Source organism: Vitis riparia, chromosome 8 (genome assembly GCF_004353265.1).
Source record: "Vitis riparia cultivar Riparia Gloire de Montpellier isolate 1030 chromosome 8, EGFV_Vit.rip_1.0, whole genome shotgun sequence".
Taxonomy (NCBI): Eukaryota; Viridiplantae; Streptophyta; class Magnoliopsida; order Vitales; family Vitaceae; genus Vitis; species Vitis riparia.
In genome coordinates, this window is record NC_048438.1 from 918,616 (window position 1) to 940,294 (window position 21,679).

Genomic DNA, 21,679 nt, shown 5'->3' on the forward strand with positions numbered 1-21,679 from the left:
TAGCATATATATATATACACACACTCTGCAATCTCCAATGACCTTTTCCATTTCAAAAATGTCAATGGTACTTTGTCTATTTTTATAAAGTAGAGGGTAATTACAACTCATCTCAGTTCATAAAAACCAATAGAAGAAGTCCACCTTAAGATTTAGCATTACTTTAAAAATGTTTTTGTCTTTATCTAAAAGTGGGGGTGATTTAGATAATATTGTTAATATTTTAGTATAACACAATTGATTTCTTCAACATCGTTCTCTGAAAGAATGCTTCTAACCAAACAATACACAATATAACAACATAGTCAAATAGCAAAAAGGAAAGGGCAAACATTGGCAACTGCTTTGTGTTTACAAATGCATGAATAAAAATCATGCGGAGCTTGACAGGAAAAAACTAATATTTTTTGCAATCGAACTGTGAAAAAGTCATAGGGATGACTTTGAACTTCTCAAACTATAATGTAAATGGATAAAGCCACCCCTCAATCACACCTGACCCAGCTGGTAAACGTCTAAATGATTCTATTATTGCTGTAATATACGTTAAACCACTAAGAATTTCAGTCCTCAGACGACATTTTCATACCAAATATTGCTCAAGAAAGCTACCTATAAACAAAGCATTAGCTTCATACAATTGAAAAACATTGCAGTTTCCAGTTACAAGTATGCGGGGTAGACTCTTCACTGCAGACTAATACAATGAAAATGCAGCAGTTCAGCAGGGCTTAATCCTAATAGTTTCTTAGCAGTGTTTGGTAACAGTTACAAGTATGCAATCACAAGTAGACTCTGGACTGCAGACTAATACACTGAAAATGAAGCAGTTTAATAGGGGACTGCTCCTTGTCGTTCCTCAACAGTTACTAGAGAATTCTTCAGGCATCAATGGGGGTTGATAGTTGGGATGACACTGCTGAGAATGTTACTTCCAGGATTAGTGGAGACAGCATTTCTTCCAGAATAGATGATGATGGGGCTAGTCCAGTCACTCCAAAAGTGGATGCATTTGATTCTGATGGAATTTCATTGGATTCTGGCAACATTGAAGCAATGCTCAACCCTCTGACTGCTTTCAACATTGATTGCCTTCCCTTTTGTCTCATCCTGACAACACTCGAGGACCAATGCCATGAACTTCTTGACACACTCCGAAGAGAACTACACCATACTCGGGTCTATGATGGAGAACAGCATTCCTGATTGGCATGATCCAGATACCTGTCATTCATATCCTGTCAATGTAAAATGCCAGAAACTTTTACTAGGAAGCTCATGTGATTGTACTCTATGATATCAGGCTCGGTAGAAGTATGATAGAATATATAACCCAATGGTTCCAACAGGGCATGAGGCCAAGTGCAATATAAAAGAAAAGAAAAAAAATGATGAAGACACCAAAACAAGTGGAAAAGGTAATTTTCATGATCATCTGTTATGACCTGCACTTCAGGTCCAAATCTGTCAACCCTTGTGGGGAAACAAGAACAATTTTTTTTTTGGGATAACCGATTAAAAGGGATGAAATATTCCCCACTTTGGAAAACCAACCCTCACCTCTTTTTCAACCTAAAAAATACCAAATTTTGACAAAAATGCCCTCATCTTTTTCTTACAAAAGTAACCCTTTCTTTTAAAACACAAATGTAAAAATAATGAAAATATTGAAGGGTATTTATGTCAAAAATGGGTTACTCTTCAAGTTCAAAAATGGGGGAGGATAGTTTTACAAATTTGGGATGTTTTCATCCCTTTTAATCAATTAATCCTTTTTTTATAGGTTGTGGGTAAACAAGAGCATCAACTATGTTACAGATGTTGATCTGGTCCCTTACTTCCTAGGAAGAGGGTAACTCCTCTTGAGTCAGTCAATGAATAGTTAAAAAACTGTCCTCTTCTCTAGCATAAAGGGTGTACTACCCTTGCATAACTTGAGTTAACATGTATATTATCATTAGGGATGGATAAATTAGAGCTGTTAGGGGAAGATTTATAAGTAAAAGCATTGAGTACCTTCCTAGCGATGTTTCTACTGTGGGATTAGGCGGGTAACTGAATAATGCACTCCAAAACAAAATAAGCCTCCCCATTTAAAAATATATTGTCCTTTCCACATTGACAGCTCTTTGTGAAACCACTCATCCACTCTATCCCAATATGACACAGATTAAAAAGAAGCACCCATCAGAAGCCTCAAATAAGAAGACAAAAGTTCTCCTACCCTACACTATAATTCATAGGCCAACCCCTCCACATTGTCCACCCTTCCAACTGGAATCAACTTGCTCTTTCTAAGTTAATTTTCAAACCCAAGATGGTTTCAAACCACATGAACTATCAGCTTAAATGAACCATTTAATCTTGAGAAGACTCGCAAAAAATAAGGTTATCATTTGCAAACAACAATCAAGACACCCCGTCTCCCCACATGGAAACTTTTGCATCAAAGAGTCTGACATTCTGTTGTTTTTGCCTTGATAGCACAGTGGTCCATAGCTAGGTAAGCCCCAATGTGAAGGTAAATAATGGCCCAGGATGACCCCAATGCAATATGCAATCTCACAGCAAAGCTAAGAGTTCTTCCAGATTTATCTGTTATAGCACATATCAACAATGTAGAATTAACAATGAGACAAACAAAAGAAATAATAGATAGTCCCAATAAGATTGTGAAAACATACCAGAAAGAAGAATGCATAGAGAACCAGTTAGCATGGATTGATCACACATGCTTGCTTTTACATCAGAATATCCAACCAATGGGTGATTGATGAAGATCACTTTCTGACCCTGTAATGATCCTTCTTGTGCACTTCTGTAGATCATCCCATAGCTGCCTTGGCCAACTTGAGCAGTGAAGATAAACTGTCTGTTGCTGTTTCCGGGTCCACAAAAATGAATCCTTTCACACCTTTAATCTTTAGTGGAATTTTCAAAACTGCAGAAATGGATAATAAGACAACGAAAATGAAATAACTTAGTGAGTTTTGACAGGCATAACAATCTAACAATCATACAAGCAGCCAGTCAAAAAATTGGCCACACAAGAGAGAGATCCTAACACTCTTCCAGCCAGGACACCTTCAAAATTTTCGTTGGTTAGTAAGCAAAGAACAAATGCTCAAGAGAAAAATGTAGAAGCAAGCCAAACTATTCCATGTTTACATGCTATAATTTGAAGCCAACCTGCTCTGTAAGACCAGCAGCCAAACTCTCAAACACTCATTTTATAAGAAAGAGTGTAAAATATCACGAAAGGATACAAACATCAGCAATATACATTCCAATTTTCATGAAAATACATGAAATCAACAAGCATTCAACATGAGGGCATGATGAGGATGAATCTCCAAGATATATATCAAGAAAGGGAATTAGTATTAGTTACAATTAAAGTAGGATTAATATTAGTTGCAATTAAAGTATGATTAGTATTACTTGGAATTAAATTAGGATTGATGTTTTTTGGAGTCTAATTAGGATTAACTAGTTAAGTTATAATATAATTAGAATTTGAGTCATGATAGGTTATTAGAGTCGCAATAGACTTTGGATGTTATAATTAGAATTAGAGTCATAATAGGTTATTAGAATCCTAGTAGACCTTGGATTACTTAGAGAAGCCTATAAATAGGCTAATCAATGTAAATCAAAAGGAGGAATTGATTTATATTAATAATATTATGTTTTCTTTCATTGCAAGCGTTGCAATCCTCAATGGTGAGACTCCATTGATTTTTTTTTCTAGGTGAGACTCCTAGAAGACCTTAGTAAGACTCTAAGGTTTTCCATCTTTTCTTCATCGTTTTTTCTTTCTCTATTTCTTATCTTATATTTTTCTCTACCATAAAATTTATTCCTTGTTCCTCTCCTTACACCCTAAAAATAAAACCCTAGTCCACCAGCTTTTGAGTGTAGGCAACCATCTTAGGGTTGTCCTACATCAGTTTTGGTATCAGAGTGAAAGTTTTTGGCATGAAAGCATAAGCGATTGAGGAGTGGAGCAAAGTATGGAAACATGGTTGAAGGCTTTTTTATGCAATCACTGGTGAGCATACCAAGGCTAAACGAAGAGGAGGATTGATGAGGTACTAGCATCTCCCGAACTCGTGTTGCTTGCCAAGGGAAACTATGTACTTTGATTATTGATGGAGGTAGTTGTTCCAATCTAGCTTCAGAGGAGCTTGTTGAGAAGTTTAATCTAAAGACAAAAGATCATCCAAATCCCTATCAAATAGTATGGGTAAATGACACATCTATTTTGGTCAGTTCTCGTTGTCTAGTGGCGTTTAATTTCAATAATACTTTTGAGTTATCAGCATGGTGTGATGTTTTGCTGATGAAAGCTGCCCATATTATGTTTGGAAGAGCATGGCTTTTTGATGAAAGGGTCCAACATGATGGATATAAGGACACTTACACACTTGTGCGCAATGGGTGTAAGAAGATCCTTCGTCCAATGAAAGAAATTCCACCACATAAGCAACCAGAGGAAAAATTAACACCCTTGAAACTAGAAGAGCCATCAAATACTCTTACTAAAAAGCAAGTCGAAGTTTCTAGATAGGAGGAAGAAATCATCAATGATGAATCTAGAAAGCAAGAGGTGATGGACCTAATCCTAGATTAACCAGTAGAAGAGCTCAAAGAAGTTGTAGAAGCTTTAGAAGAATCGATACTTGACTTCCCAAGGCCAAACATTATCATGAGTGGTGGCAAACATGAAGAATCTGCTGAAATTTCTTTTGAACATAGGGAATTCAAAAATCTTATTCTTCTACAAGACAACTTACAAGAAGAGTATGGGAAGCAACTCTCCACAAGCTTGTTGAGGACACATAATTATTTTGAGAATTATCAATTTGTTTTACAACATCAAAATTTTTTTCGAAGTCTAGTTTTTGTCTTGCATGAAATTGAACAAGTTCAAGAGATCTTGAGATCCTGTCTTAGCATAGTAAAGAGACATGATAGGTTATTAGAATCCTAGTAGACTTTGGATGTTATAATTACAATTAAAGTCATAATGGGTTATTAGAATCCTAGTAGACCTTGGATTGCTTAGAGAAGCCTATAAATAGGCTAATCAATGTAAATCAAAATGGGGAATTGATTGATATTAATAATTTTATGTTTTCTTTTATTGTAAGCATTGCAATCCTCAATGGTGAGACTCCATTAATTTTCTTTTAAGTGAGACTCTTATAAGACCTTAGTGAGACTCTAAGGTTTTCCATCTTTTCTTTGTTGTTTCTTCTTTCTCTATTTCTTATTTAATAATTTTCTCTATCATAAAATTTATTCCTTATTCTTCTCTTTACACCCAAAAAAATAAAACCCTAGCCCACCTACTTTTGAGTGTAGGCATCCATCTTAGGGTTGTCCTACATCAGGGCATCTTTCAACATAACCAAGGATAATTTCCAAAACAATATGCTAAACTCAATAGCTTAAAAAGTGAGCAAGTTTTGTACCACAACACCTAAAGCAAAACATACCCCTAATTGTTTTTCCATCTGAGGCTGCTACTCATAAGCCTAGCACCAACCCGATTGATTTGATTGACTATTGCTACTGCCCGCAACTTCCTCTCCTCCAAGAAAGCTTCCACCGTTAGTTCTCCAATCTCCCTCCCTTTCCCCTCATCATCTGTAACTGCAACTGCAGTCGGCTCTGCCCCGTTAATTGTACCTACATCCAAATGCACCAGCCTGAATCGCAGCCTTCTTCACCTCTCCCATCACAGGGATGAATGGTGCCCTATTCGACTCCACAATTCTATCCTACGACAATGCCTTTCCCTATCCTCTCAAATCTCCTTGTAAAACCAAAGCCACCAGCGCCCCTGCCCTGCTACAATTCAACATCCCAATCTCAAAGGGCAATGCCACCTTCAAATTCCGGATTGACCAACACACACACTAAAAAATAAATAAATAAATAAATAATAAAAAATAAAAAGAAAGAAAGAAAGAAAAAGGAACAACTCCTTCTCGCTTGGAAACTTCAACGGAATCAGCTCCAAAGGATCATAATTCCGAATTAATACAAATTCTCCCATGATCGCCGGTGCTACATTGTCCGCATGATAACCCGAACTTTCTCCCCCGAGTCAACCCAGCAAGCACAAGATCATCCACTCCCAATTTCCGGCCAAAAATCTCATTCACCGCCACAGAAGACGCGTCGGCGCTACCGGCACTTGACCCCAACCCAACGGCAACCCTTTTCCACCGAAAGGGACAGCCCACCGATCGGACCCCGAGCATTTTCGTGACAGAGATGGCGGAAATTCTGGCTCACGAAGGGAAACAAAATCACCCACACCGTCGACGGCAGCGACGAGAGAATCGAAACCGGGACCGAGGTTCGCGACGGTTGTAGGCGCGAAGGACTTAACGGATGTTGGGGAAGGCGGTGAGGGATCTGGAGAAAGTGCAAGTGAAGGAAGATTTGGCCTGCATTGGTTTGATGAAGGAGGAGAAATGAAAGTGGGTTTGAATGGAGATTGAAAGCAAATCGCCATTTTTTAGCTTCTGTATCTGCAGACTCAACGAGAATTTAAATATATTTAGGTTAGTTTTGATTTTATCACATGATTCACATCATCGTTGATAGTTGGTGACTAAAAGGGTTTATCATTTGGAGCATTCTATAACGGATTTAGAAATTATTGTTTCATTCCCATATTAAAATTTTTTTTATTAAATATATTTGATAAGAAAATTTTATTTTATATTTTTATTAAATAGATTTAAGAAATTTTGAATTGTTTAACTTTATAATATAACTATTAAAAAAATATTATGATAAAAAATTATTTTTTTATCATACCCATTTTTTTGTCTTTTTCTTTTTTAATTATTATTATTATTATTATTATGATCATTATCACCGTCATTAATAACCTATCAAAAGAATAATATTAATACTAATACATTTAAATAATGTAATAATTAATTATAAATTATTATTTTTAAAATATTATAAATAACTTATCCAAAATAATAATAATAATAGTAATAATAAGATACAATATAATAATTTTACAAATTATTGTTTTATTCACAATTTAAAAAAAATGAAGTTATTATATTTTTTTTATAATATAGATATCATAAATTTTGAAATGTTTAATTTTGTAATATAACTATTAAAAAAATATTATAATAAAAAATTTGTTTTTATAATTGTTAAAAAGCAAAATTAAGGTATGTGGTGTATTGTATTTTTAGTATATTTATGTTATAAGTCCAATACATAAATATCATACCTATATTTTTGCAACAAATCTAATAATATTAGAAACATTGTTTTGTCCTATTATATTAACATCTATATTAATATATCATTTTAAAGTTAATTTGTATTAAAGAGAATGTTAAAGAGTATAGAACAACTTTCTACAAGTATTTATTATTTAATGTATTATATATTTAAAATATTAATGTTATAAGATCAAGGTATTTTTGTCATACCTATAAATTGGATTAATATTAGCTCTATTAATAAAATTAATAATACAAAACTAATATCATAAATAATAATATTAATGAGGTGTTAATAATAATAATGATAATAATAATTTAATTAGTCTTAATGTGGTATATAAAGCACAAAAGGCAAAAATATAGTAATAATAATAATAATAATAAAGTTTACAAGTTCTTAAAAAAAAATAGAGATTATCTTTTAGGGTTTCTTTGTAGTAGTAATAATAAAAATATAATAATATTTTTATTAAAATAATATTGAAAATATGAATAATAAAGTCAATAATAATCATAAAAATAATAGATGATATTAATAATAACATGAATCATTCAAAATATTAATATCATAAATAATAATATTAATACTTAATAATAATAATATAACTAATTCTAATATATAGGAAAAAAAAAGTATAAAAAAAATAGTAAAGTTAGATGAAAATAAGAGGAAAAAACCAAAAAAAAAAGGTGTAGTTAGAACTCTTAAATCATTACTTGAGAACTTGACAAGAAATTGTAAATGCAGTAACCCTCAAGGGAAATTATGGTCGAATAGGTAATCCTTTTTTATAATTTTCCTAACTATTATGTTGAAAATAAGAGAGATGATTTCAATTTCTAGGATTTTATTTTATCATTTACAATTATTTAAATTTCTAGGGTTTAATTTTGAGTATCTGGTAAAATAATGATTTCACTTTGTAGGGTTTTACTTGGGAAAAGAATGATTTCACTTTGCAAGGTTTTAATTTGGGTATATGAAAATTCATTTTATAGTGATTTTTGACATCTAGGGTTTTATTTTACATATATGAGAAATCATTTGTGGTGATTTGAATTTCTAGGTTTTTATTTTTCTAATTTTAAGGGTTTTCCATGTACCTATATCTAAATTTTAGTTTTTTTGGTTTAATTAATGTTCTTGCCTTATTTTTTAAATTTTTGGTTTTTGTATTTGATAATAGAGATACTTTTTATTTAAGTAAATTGAACTCGCAACTAAATAACAAAATTTTTTATAAACTAGGATTCCTATATGTTTTTTTTCCCTTTTTTGGTAAGGTCCTCAAAAATATTTTTGTTTTAACAAAAAATACTTCATGAAAATTTTATAGAATTGTTTTTTTTTTTTTTTTTTGGCTTCAAAAAATACCTATTTGGTACTGTTGAATATAATGTATTTATAGTGTATAACCTTTCCTTGTTAATATAGGACACATATATGGTAGGACATATGTATGGTAGTTAGAACTCTTAGCCTTGTATATATATATTACTCAATTGTAAGTAGATCATTACATTAATGAGAATTAAGATCTTTCTTCTTTCTCCCTTTCTCAACATGGTATCAGAGCCAAGGAAGAAAACCTAATTCTTTCCTGTTTCCCGTGTCATCAACTCCGGGAAACCTTCCGGTGACCGTGTTTCATTTCGGTCACCTTCCTCATCTCCCAATATTTTCCGGTCAGTCGGATCGTCGACAGAAACCACTCACCGCCGGCAAACTTTTCCGGCGACGTATTTTTCTGACACCGACCATACCAGAAGGAGCGCCTGGAGGAGATCTACAACTTTTGTGAAGGCATCGGCACCAAAATCTCATCCACGTGCCGTCCACGCGCAAATTTCCGACCGGCGGCTACATCTCACGTGCCGGCGCGTGAGGGCGCGTGAGGCCTTTTCCGGCGACGCGCCTCCTCCTCCAGCTTCACCTTTGCCGGCGCGTGAGAATTAAGGTCTTTCTTCTTTCTCTCTCTCTCAACAGGTACTTTGTGGTAGATTGTCATTAGCATAGGACTTGATATTGAAGTTAGTTGCAAACTTAGGAGGTGTTTGGTAACACTTAATTTTTATTTCTTAATGACTTAATTAACTTTAAGTTAAATTATACTTAAGTTGTTAACTTATAACTTATTACTTAATTCTTACTTAAAACTTACTACTTAATTTTTATTTTAAGTATTAAGGTTGTTTGATAAAATTAACTTAAAATTTATTTTAAATCATCAAATTGACATATTTATCCTCATAAATTATAACTAGGCAAAGAAGATTGAGTAATAGTGGAGGTCGTGGAATAATAAAGAAGATTATGGAGGTAACTAGTGCAAATGGGGTAAAAAAATAAAATAAATGTATGGACTTAAGAATAAGGTAATTATTTTTACTTATTACTTAAAGTTGTTCTTAACTCTAAGTTATACCATTAAATTATTTTACTAAACATGTTTAATTTACTTAATGACTTAAATTAAGTTATTAAGTCGTTTTAAGTGATTAAGTTGGTTTACCAAATACTTACTTATAGTGTGACTTTAAAACTCATATTACACTACTTATTTTTTGTGAATAAATAATATGAATTGTTGATAATTAACATTATACTATTGCACACTCAGATAGGGTAAAAGTTCCTGACACTATATAAGTATGAACTCCTTTAAACCCTGTAAACACATTTTAAAGTCGTGAGGGCCCCCTTGGACCTAGAGAGGACAATATCCACATGGTTGGGTGCGGGCTGTTACAAATGGTATTAGAGCTAATCCTCGAACTCGGTGTGGGAGTTTGTTTGGCCTCGTACACAACGAGGACGTTGTGTTTACATGAAGAATGTGTTTATGGCATCCCACATTGGATAAGGTGGAAAGTTTCTAACGTTATATAAGTATAGACCCCTCTTAACCCTGTAGATACATTTTAAAGCAATGAGGGCCCATTTGAGCCTACAGCGGACAATATTTATACAGTTGGGTGCGGGTCATTACAACACTAATGTTACTACACATAAAACTTTTAACCTAAAACAATCTTATTTTCCACAATGTATTATTGAAGAACAATAAAATGGTGTGTGAGAGTGTTTACTGCATATTAGCATGTGGGTTCCTTTGTATTGATTATTGCATTTGTATTTGATTTAGGTTAGTTTATAATTTAGTGGCTATTAGTCCATTTAATGTAGGTTTTGGTTACTTTACACAATCATTCTTTTATTATAAAATATAGATATGACAATAATGCATTACACTTGTAATATAAATATACTAATATTACAATACATTATGAAAATACCTAAGTAGAAACTTTTGAACCTGCTTATGAAAGAGACAATTATGGGTCATCGTGTTATACTCCCTAACATATTTTATGCCATAAACAAACTTTAGAAATTAAATATGATATCAATTTGAATTTACAAGGCACGTAGTTTTTTAAAGAAACAATTAAGTATTTTGTTAGAATGTATGGATTGATGATAACCTAAAAATGTTTTTTTTTTCTTTTTGTTTTTTTATAATTTTTAAAATAAGATGACAAAATACAGGATAAAACTTCTTACACAACTTATAAGATTCGATGATAATGAAGTTCAAGATACCATTTATTAGTGAACAGAGAACACATGAGGCTCATGATGCTTTGCTAAGGATCATTGGAATTGTTTGAAGATGAACAATGTTGGAACAATTTGTATATTAATTAATTTATTATATTTCATTTATTTGTTGGTGATTTTTTTCCTTTTTTTCTGCTAGTCATTGGGAACTCCATTAATACATTATATCTTGACTATCTTCGAAAAAAGAAGTTGGTATAAAGTGATTATCATTATGGAAATCCAAATAATTAGCTAAAGAAGAATTGAGTTGTTTCAATATTTGTGATAAATGTTTTGTTTTTTTTTTTTTTTTGGTCATGTAATACGACATCTAGTATTACTAAATAACGCACTTGGAGATGTCATGATATCTACATTATTAAATACTCAATATTAAATCATCGAAGTTGCATGAAAATAATATCATGAAATAACTTATCAGGATAAAGGATTTAACTATTTATCATGAACTCTATTATTATAAGAAATGTATCATAATTATAATAAATTGGAAATGTCTTATATCATAAAGAAATGTATTTTTGTGTGCATAAGATATGCTAGAGAGTATAGCACGATAACCCTTAACTATTAGTTCATCAAAAAGTAAATTTTTTTCTAAATTATGTTATAATATATCGTAATGTTAGTATATCTATATTGTAAGTATAATGCATTTATATTGTTATTATATTTTATTATAAAAGTAATAGTTTTAAAAATGTCTATTAATATCTTATTGACATTTAATATTAACATATCATATCAGCATATTAGCATCATCCACTCAGTGCTTTTGAAATTATTTAATGATTTTTATAAAAGGAACCTATAAGCCTTATAAATTGAAATTAATATTTTATTTGGGTTTTAATATTAGTTTATGGCAGAAAACATGTGTATTATCCTATCATATAAAATTGTAAGTCAAATAAAACAATTCAAATTTTTTGTATTAGGTGTTATCATAATATATTGTAATGTTAATATATTTATGTCGTAAATGTAATATATTTATGTCATTTTTATAATTTAAAACAGTACTAATAGTCTTAGAGATGCCTTTTATACCTCATCGGTCCAACATATAATATCACTATATTACTATGTCCATTCAATGTATTAAAAGATGGAAAATATGGAAATTAATAACAAAAAAAAAATAAAATCAAAGGGAAGCAAAAAATATGTCATACAAACAAAAATAAAAAAATCAAATATGAAAAGAAAATTTTATCCACTTTTTTTTTTAATTATTTCATTATAAGAAAAACTAAATTATTTGAAAATATATTTTTCTTCTATTGTTTTTTTTTTTTTTTTTCAAAAGCTGAGATTATTATAGAAAGTCTAATGAAAGGGGATTTCCAATCTCTAAAGAAAATTAAATTTAAGAATTGGTGTTTAGAAAATTATTTGAAAATTGGAGTTTTGAAAATTAAATTTAAGAATTGGAATTTTGGAAATTAAATTTGAAAGAAAATGGAATAAAAATTGAATCCAAGATCACTAGGAGTATCTTCCATCTATGCAACCAAAAAAATTAAATAAAACATTTCTCAAGTGAAAGACAATGAATCCGAGCATCAATGTGAGTTTCACTTTATCTTTGGCTTCAAATGAGATTAGAAAATGTTTTCAATCTTTTTAATACTTAAATGATAAAAAATTTCAAATGTTAAAAAGATTATAAACATTTCTTAAAATCAATGCCAAACAGACTCAAAAAATCTCAACCTGAACCTGAACCCAGAGCCATCCTACTACATTCAAGGAAATCAACACCTTTGTTCACAAATTACAATTCAACTCAACAAAGTGACAGTTACAGACAAGCTCTTTGGGTGTATCATGAGATTATCATCTCCATAGTCCATACAGTATGCAGTTCAAGGAATATGCTCAAATTGATATTAGCATACTACCTAGTACCTGTTCCATGATTTATTTAAATTCCACCAGCATGGATCTACAGAGAACTTCAGCATCAGTAATCATATATGATGAAAATGATGTCCCCTGTTTTTTTGGTGCCAACATTCCAAAATGTGTTCTACTAGCCTATGAAACTTTCTGAAAAGCTCTAGTGATCAATGCTGCATACTAATATTAAGAAGAAATAAAAAGATAAGAATTTTATTTTTTGTACATTTTCTTTTAATGGGCAAATTAGGCAAAGATTTTGAAGTCATACAGAGGGTTGAAAGCCCAACAGAAGAGACAAATCATCAGAAGCACTAAATTCAATGTGGTCAAAATTATACAAATTTAGAAATTAATGTATTCATGGATTTAGATGCAGATCCTCCATCACTACTGTCCCATGCCCCATGTAAAATAGAAACATTGGAGATACCTTCTTTTATAGCAATGTATCTCGTGCTTGCTCGAAGCGCAACTAATACCTTGGGTGCCAGAACATACCTTTAATGCCCTCTGGGTCAGGTTCAAAACCTAAATTTCGATAGAACTCCACCACTGCAATAGCCACACAACAAAACAAGGTGAAATCCATCCATCAACTCCCAAATCTGTCATCAATATCATGCCATTAAGAGGATAATATGTCATGCTGCGGCCTCGAGGTTAGGGATAGGATACAGATTAATTTTGAAAATATGATCATGCAAGGGAAGGTGTCAGAGCATGGACAAACATGTGACTTTTTACAGCCTGAACTGGAGAGCAACACTCGTGCTGCCAACCTTACAGGGGCCCAGGCCTGTTTTTTTCTTTTATTACTTAATGCATAACATGAACAGAAGTAGTAGAATGGCTAATCTTCATGCCCATAAAGATAGGTCATGTACTGCAATGAAGTTAGGATGTACAAATTTAGGGAAGACCATACCTTGGCTATCTGCAAAGAGTGTTATATTGCCAATGTCCCTTTGCAGAAGAGCTCTTATAGTCTTTTCAACGAGGGCCTTTCCAAGTCCCTGGCCCTGAATGACAAGAACATAGTCAGAAAAACTTTGCAGTTATAGAAATTCAGAAATATTAATCATGTCTAATTACCACAAATAAATAAGTTGCCAAAACATGTGGATTGATTTCACTGATGCTCCCAACCAATTTGACACTCAACAAACATATCAGTATCTCAGACTCAAACAATAATCACAGTTTCAACATCCCAAACAGAGGGCCTGTTGCAGACTTAAGCCATCTATCGTCAGTTTCAGATGGATTGCAGTTTTGGCCCCCCTCCAGTCCAATTCACAGCCCTATCTTATATCGCCAAAATGCAGAAACAGAGGTTCAGGTGAAAAAAACATTTGGATCGATTCCTTAATGCCTTCAACTTGTTTTGACCCAACAAACATATCTGTATCTTAGAGTCAAACCACACCCAAAACATGCCCGTTACAGTGTTAAGCCATGCAATCAATACTCAGTTTCAGTAAGATAGTAGTTTTGGCTTAGCCCAGCCCAATTCACACCCCTGATATTTATCACCAAAGGACACAATCTTAGCCGGTTACCCAACTCTTCGAAATAAGAAGATAGATAATTCCTATCTTGGCTAAGAGAACAATAGTAAAATCCGTAAATTTGATTCAGTTTCCAGAGAAATATGATTTCTGAGAGGAGAGACAACCAACTTTCCTTTATGACTTCATATAGACCATTGCAAATATTGAAGGCAAGTAGTCCTTCAAAATTGAACCTTTTTTTTTTCTTTTTTCTTTTTTGCTTAGCAAAAGCACATCAAAGTACCTACGTTGTATATAAAGGACACCAAAATGCAAAATGTGAAGGAAAGGGCAACAAAAACAAAAGCCCCTTCATGAAGACCCTTATCGATTTATAAAATCTATAGGTAATCCTCATCTATATACAACCTAACCCACAACAGAAGGTTACAAAGAAATGAGAGTTAGCACTTGATCAGACATTTCTTTGTTTTCAAATGATCTCCTATTCCTATCCTTCCATAATGTCCAAAAGAGACCCAGTGGGACCAACTTCCAGACTCACTTCCATTTTTTGCCCACAAAAGAACCGTGCCACCCTAAAAGGGTCTCTCTTATTGAACCTGCCATCACCCACACAACCCCAAACAAGGAAAACACCAAATTCCATAACACCCTAACTCTTACACAAAGCCGATCATGAGAAGGCATTTGTTTCTTGTGAAAGGAGATGGTGGGGTTCATCTTCCTCCTTGAGATGATATGGCCATGTTAAATAAAGGGACTTATGTTGTTCGCATTTTTTTTCCTCTTTGTTTGTCTTTCTTTTTTGGATATTCGATCAGTTGCAAGGATATCTTATCCTTTGTTTATATACATAACAGTCCTCATTTCTTATCAAATAAATAAATAAAAGGAAACCTCATTATCAGAAAACATTCTCTACAATGTGTTGCCTCCAAAATACATCCAAAGATTTTTCACCGAGTTTCAATGCCATAATCAATAACAAACTTCAAAATGTACGAAATGGAAAGAAAACTAGAATCACTAAGGAGCTCAACCCCAAAAGCTATGGTGTAAAAAGTAAACTGTATCTTTGTGGCAATATACTACTGTACCCAAACCAGAATCATGGTTTAGGACTACTCAACTATATTCTTGTAGTCTACAAGTAGGCCTGCTAGCAGATTGGACCAAAATCAAATTTATGCACAATGACACCAATTATGGGTTGTATTTGATTAAGATCTCAAATTAATATCTAGTGTCAAAGACTCAATTGAATTCAAATATGCGTTCATGCACAAGTATGTTTAATAGGAGTTAATCAGAAAATCTTCAAAATCGTTTCAATAATAACTGGACCTAGTGGTTTTAGATATTGTACAAAATTGGATAAGATTTACATAATATGCTTATTAATTTCAAATCAGAAAGGTTAATGAACAGTGGTGTTATCTTCCCCCAGACAGTATGCTACCAACAAGTATAGCCCCCCCTCTTATATCCACCCACAGTTGCCATATGGATCACTGAAAGTAGTACCGTATTTTCTCTAGTAATCCAAATTAAGTACATTTGCTTTTATATCATGCATTACACAAATATATGCTTCAACATGTTCATGTTATTACAATTTTGGGTCTAAGAAGGAAAATTCTCCTTAAATGTCCACAACCAGGATCTCTTTTCCAAGGCAAAGATATGAAGAATACCTGATATGAAGGATCAACAAGGACATCCCAAATTGTGGCATTGAAGGCATGATCTGATGTAGCACGGGCCATGCCAATAAGCTTCTTTTGCTCATTCCTCTCTGTCAAATAACTTTTCCAAGTATATTCATCATCTATATGAGGAAAAAAAAAAAGAAATAGAAATAAACTCAACAGTAAGTAGTTTTGGATGAATAAACAAGTGCAGATACTAATCTAACATAACCAATCGTAATGAATTGGAGAGTAATGTAACAACATCATAAGTACCTTCTCCAGGTGATTTCCTTAAGGAATGCAATGTGGCTACCATGTAGCTATTTTTTAAAGCTGCAGATAGTTTTGATAGAGGCCTTCGGGGCCAGCCCACCTATGCAACCAAAAAATCATACATTTCGATAATTAAATTCTACATAGGAAAAGTAAAATGAGAATCTGAGAGGATCAATTACATAGTTCTTTACAAGCTCAACCAACATAAATTCATGAAAAGAAATGCCTGATTCATGTCCTAAAAGTTGCAGAAAAACTTCAAGAATATGAACTTGTACAAATATAACCATTTATAGGTATGCCTGCATGCATAAGAACCACATAAATACATTAATTTATATGGAACTTTTCACACAACAGGCATGCAATCTCAAAATTCATGGCCATGCATGTTCAGAAAAAGTTACCGACACTAAAACCATCACCTTATCACATAAGGCCTGGAGATCATAGACATCAACATCTCCACCTGAAGAAAATATTATCTGTTCAATTGCTCCATCAGCTAGAGTCTTTTCAACAAGAACAAACTCCTCGGGCAATGGTTCTTCCTCTTCTTGGTTTGTGGAGGGTGGTTCAATAACTTGTGTTGTATTATTCTTCACAAACCTACAACACAAAGCAAGCTAAGGCCCTTTTGAATTATAGATGAAGAATAAGTTGGATGAACTTGGGTGAGGCAATGACACTATCAGTTTATGATATAAAGGTGAGCAAAAGGTGGATAAATTAATTCAAGCAGAAGATGAACCAAAAGGATGATACTGCAGTGCATAATATCATAGGCAAATTGTAACCAAGCATTTTGGGTGCATAAAATTACTATCATTACTGTTTTCAGCTCCAATAAGTAGCAACTGCATGTGCCTGAAATGGTCTAATGAGCCCCTCATTAACAAGAAACCTTCATGATAGCATTTTTTTCCTAAGGAGTTGAATCAGTCCTTTTTCAGCACTTCCTGGTTTTGATCCATCTGAATCAAACCCCTACTTATCAAATGACCAAGAAAGAGAGTATTCGTACAAGTCATTTATAAGGGTAAAAATTAACCACTCACAAGTTGCCACATAGAATTGATGAACAAGTCTCAAAATGACATGTGGTCATAATTAAAATTGTGGCAACTAAAAATCAGCACATGGCATAATTCAGCAGAGAAGAAATTCAGAAAATCTAAGGTGGAGATTAAAGCTTTTCTGAATCTTCAAAGATTTTCATAGGTTCTTCCAAATCTCAAAAGGAGGCCTAAAGCTTTAATGAAACTTCAAAGTACGTTGTTTTTGGCATGAAGAAGAATCAGAAAAAGAAATTCTTACTAATAGAAGAACCAGTAACCTTTAAGAAAATAGAATCAAATACAAATTTCTTAATATCTTTCTACTTCTGACTTGAAGCACAAAATTTTGCTAACAAGCTTCTAGCACATCCAGTGGAACAAGCCTGCCTGCTCTAATCCTGCAAAAACTGCTAGTAGAACAGGCTATGGTTCTATAGCTTGAAGCAAAGCAGAAACTACTTCTCCATGATAAATACAACCAAATTCCTTGTCCAATACTAAAGCTTCTGATGCTACTAAGGCTCTTCTCTCTTAATTCTCACAGCTCACAACATCCGTGGTGCCTCAAATTAAACCTTGAGTTTTGATCAATGTGATGTCGACCACTTGGAGTGCACAAATCAATTCGTCAAAATATGATCAATTCTCTCTTTCAAACAGTAATAAAGTGGGGGAAGACAGGGACTAACACAAATATTCTCAATGAGGCTTCTAAAGGGTACTTCAAGCAAACTGATTTCTGCATAAGAAATCAACAAGTAATCATGCTAACAGGCGCAGGCCTGGTGGAATACTGACAACCTTCTGGCTAGAGTGTCATCTGAGTTTCAATTCAACATCCCACAATAGTGTAAGGTTCACGAAAAAATGAAGGGGTCACCAAAATTCAAGGATGCTAATGCCCTACTAATATTGGAAAGGGACATGAACATGGTGAAAATTTTCAAGCAGGCTAAGCAAAATGAAATATGGTGGAGTTTATACAGAAGATTGTGAGTAGGTCTGAACTTCAAGGAAATAATCATGAAGAGCATAGCATTAATATTTTCATGCAACGAAAGAAGGAGAGTCGTGGCATTGAGGATCATGTAATCATTGTGCAACTAAAAGATCAAGGTTGAGGCTGAACTGTCAGCAATTTTGGATATTAGTCTTGAACCTGCTTGATTCATGGAAGATCCTTCAATTTCAGTTGCCAATAAAAGCTGCCACATGGCATAAATTTTCTTCAAATAAACTGATGCCACATTTCACATAAGGCCCACACAAAAGAAAAACATTTATATCTTCCATCAAATCAAGCAACATAAAAGTAAATAAATTTTAGTATTGCTATAATTAAATTATAAGTATCTAAATAATATATATCTATCGCCATAATAATTAAATAAGGGATGGTTTAAAAAGGTTCCCTACCCTTATAAGTAGGGCCCTTCCCCAAGCCTTCAATGCATAATTCGGTAGATACAGGGAGATGCTTCACCTTGGTTGATTTATTCATAAACCAGGTGCTTCATCTTCATATGTGGGATTTGGAGAAGCCTTCTAACCCCGGCCACTACCTCATCCCCCTTGGCCAAGTGGGCCCAAGATCTAAGAAGATAGAGGGAATTGGATCACAGGATACGTGTCACTCCTAGATGGAAATACTCCATCAATCACATGTTTACCTCTCATTAGTTGCTTCATACATATGCTCCGGTTACACTTGTGTGTGCCCTCACCTATATTATTCTCATCTTTATGGAGAAGGGGTCCTCCTCTCTCGTCCTGGCACATAACAAGAAAATAGCCTCTACCCTCTTATCTCCTCTATTTACCCCTCCCCCTCCAGCAACCACTCTACTTTGTCTCTTTGGCATGCACCCAAGAACTCACTAAAATAGGCATAAAGTTGTAATAAAAAGCACTTCAAACATACCAACCAGAGAAATTTCTTATTAAACTTAGGATGATCCATCCAGAGAAAGTCTAACATGAAGTTTCTAACAAAACTTCTCTGCTGATCCAGATAGAATAGTATGAATTAAAGAGGAGAAAGTGTATACTACCCTGTATGCTACGGTTTGTCTCCTTCTGGCACTTCCTAACATGCTTTATTTCCTATAAAAGAAGGCACTCTACAGTCCTAGAGTAGCAAAGCATTATATGCTTATAATTCTTTACAATCATTTTTTTTAATAAGAAAATGAGAAAAATGTACGTCTCATGGTCAGTGCCACCAAGTAATGGCAGCAATGCTGCATCACAAAGTGATGAAACAAGAGACCACCTGTCACCATCCACTGCACTTTCGGACAAAATACTCGTGCACAAAACAACTAATAGTTTCAATAATTAAGGGGCTGAAACCAAGAAAAAAGCATTGAACCTAACTCTTAAAAGCAATAAAACACAAAAAACTAATTATTTGCCTTACTGAAATTCTAATCATATGTTACAATAACCCAACAGATGCACATGCAGAAACAGAGAAAAGGCCATTCCAATTCAAATGGTCATATAATAGAACCTCCCAACTCAATCGGAAGGGTACATGTGTGTGTGCCTGTTTTCTAGTTACCCGGATCTGATGGATTCCCAAAAGCTAGCTCTCGTCTGACAAACCTTAAGCTTTCTTCTTGCTGGAAAAAATAACACAGAAGTTACAAAAATACAGATGTCCAACATACGTTATATCTTCCATAAAAAACAAAGAACTCAAACTAAGGTTAAAAGAATTCCAATAATGGGAGAACTATAGTTCACAAAGACTGAGCAACAAATGGTGCATATTTGCATGCATGACAGAGAGAAGCAGAGAGAGAAGGAAAGAGAAGGAGAGAGAGAGAGAGAGAGGTGTAGAAAAGGAAAAAAGAAAAATGCCGTATATTAATTGAATAAGGAAGGGAAACACGATTCCATTTATAGAAAAGCTACAACAAATCAAACTAAATCTATAGTTGTACATCCAAATTTCTAGGAACAAAATAAATTTAAAATATACAACTTATCCCTTAAAAACAGCAACAAATTATCCCTAAAAAATAGGTAACAATCAGATTATCCCTAAAAAATAGGTAGCAACCAGATCAGAAAAATTATGATATGATTGAGATTTTCAACACTCCCCCTCAAGCTAGCTTGAATATGTCATTCATGACCAATTTGCTTACTAAATCATCAAACTGCTTCTTTGGCAATCCTTTAGTGAGTATATCTGCAACTTGTTCAACCGTAGGTATATAGGGCATAACAATCAATCCATTTTCCAGCTTCTCCTTGATAAAATGTTTATCAACCTCGACATGTTTAGTTCTATCATGGAGTACTGGATTATGTGCAATGGCAATGACAGCTTTATTATCACAAAAGACCTTCATAGGTAAAGGGCTAGCAACCTTAAGTTCTTCAAGTGATTGTTTAATCCACAAAACTTCACAAATGTCATGGGCTACGGCTCTAAACTCAGCTTCAGCACTACTTCTAGCCACAACACTCTGCTTTTTACTCCGCCAAGTCACAAGATTGCCTCCAACAAAAGTACAATACTCCGAAGTTGATCTCCTATCAATTACACTTCCTGCCCAATCTTTTTTTTTTATGAATAAAGTGAGAGTATATTAATAAAAAGAGGCACTTCAAAGAAGCGCCCCACCGTATACAGGAAGTATACAAAGAAAAACCTTTACCCATGGCCTAACCAATCAACAAAATCTACAACGGAAGTGGGGCCAGAAACAAAAAAACCCCTAGACCACGCCCACAGATTACAAAGTAAAACCGATTTACACCCCTGAATCGAATGCTCTACATTATCAAAAGCCCTACTGTTTCTTTCCTTCCAAACAGTCCAAAAAAGGCACAAGGGTGCTGAACGCCACACTTTCCTCCTTTCCTTTCCCACACAAGGGCCTAACCACCCCAATAACGCCTCTCTTGTTGAAGAGGGGATCACCCACGAAACTCCAAAGAGAGAGAAAAGTAAGCTCCATAAAATTCACTTCCTGCCCAATCTGCATCAGTAAAAACATCCACTTGGAGATGTCCTCGGTTCTCATATAGAAGTCCTTTTCTTGGAGTCCCCTTTAAGTACCTTAAAATTCTATACACTGCATCAAAGCGTCCCTGATTTGGCAAGTGCATGAATTGACTCACCATGCTTACCGCAAAAGCAATATCGGGACGAGTATGAGAGATATAAGTAAGTCTCCCAACTAGGCATTGATATTTCTCTTTGTCAATCACCTCTACTGAACTTATTGGTTAGAGTTTCAAATTCAGTTATATAGGAGTTTCTGTAGCCTTACATCCAAGTAAACCCGTTTCACTTAATAAGTCAAGTATACATTTTCTT

At 33.8% G+C, this 21,679-nt stretch overlaps 1 protein-coding gene and 1 pseudogene across 2 annotated transcripts in view; both read right to left on the minus strand.

The window, feature by feature from the left end:
- Positions 1 to 508: 508 nt before the first annotated feature.
- LOC117919551 lies at positions 509 to 6,588 on the minus strand (annotated as a pseudogene).
- Positions 6,589 to 12,987: 6,399 nt separating this feature from the next.
- LOC117920732 (histone acetyltransferase TAP1) overlaps positions 12,988 to 21,679 on the minus strand; it is a 13,537-nt gene continuing 4,845 nt past the window's right edge. The window contains exons 3-8 of one of the 2 annotated variants that reach the window (XM_034838332.1): positions 19,907 to 19,967; positions 16,711 to 16,894; positions 16,283 to 16,382; positions 16,013 to 16,113; positions 13,730 to 13,823; positions 12,988 to 13,356 (exon numbers count right to left, since the gene is read on the minus strand). In XM_034838332.1, coding sequence (XP_034694223.1) covers positions 13,277 to 13,356; positions 13,730 to 13,823; positions 16,013 to 16,113; positions 16,283 to 16,382; positions 16,711 to 16,894; positions 19,907 to 19,967 — 620 coding nt within the window. In that variant the 3' untranslated portion in view covers positions 12,988 to 13,276. Of the gene's footprint in view, positions 13,357 to 13,729; positions 13,824 to 16,012; positions 16,147 to 16,282; positions 16,383 to 16,710; positions 16,895 to 19,906; positions 19,968 to 21,679 lie in introns of both variants that reach the window. The other variant, XM_034838331.1, reaches the window with a different exon arrangement.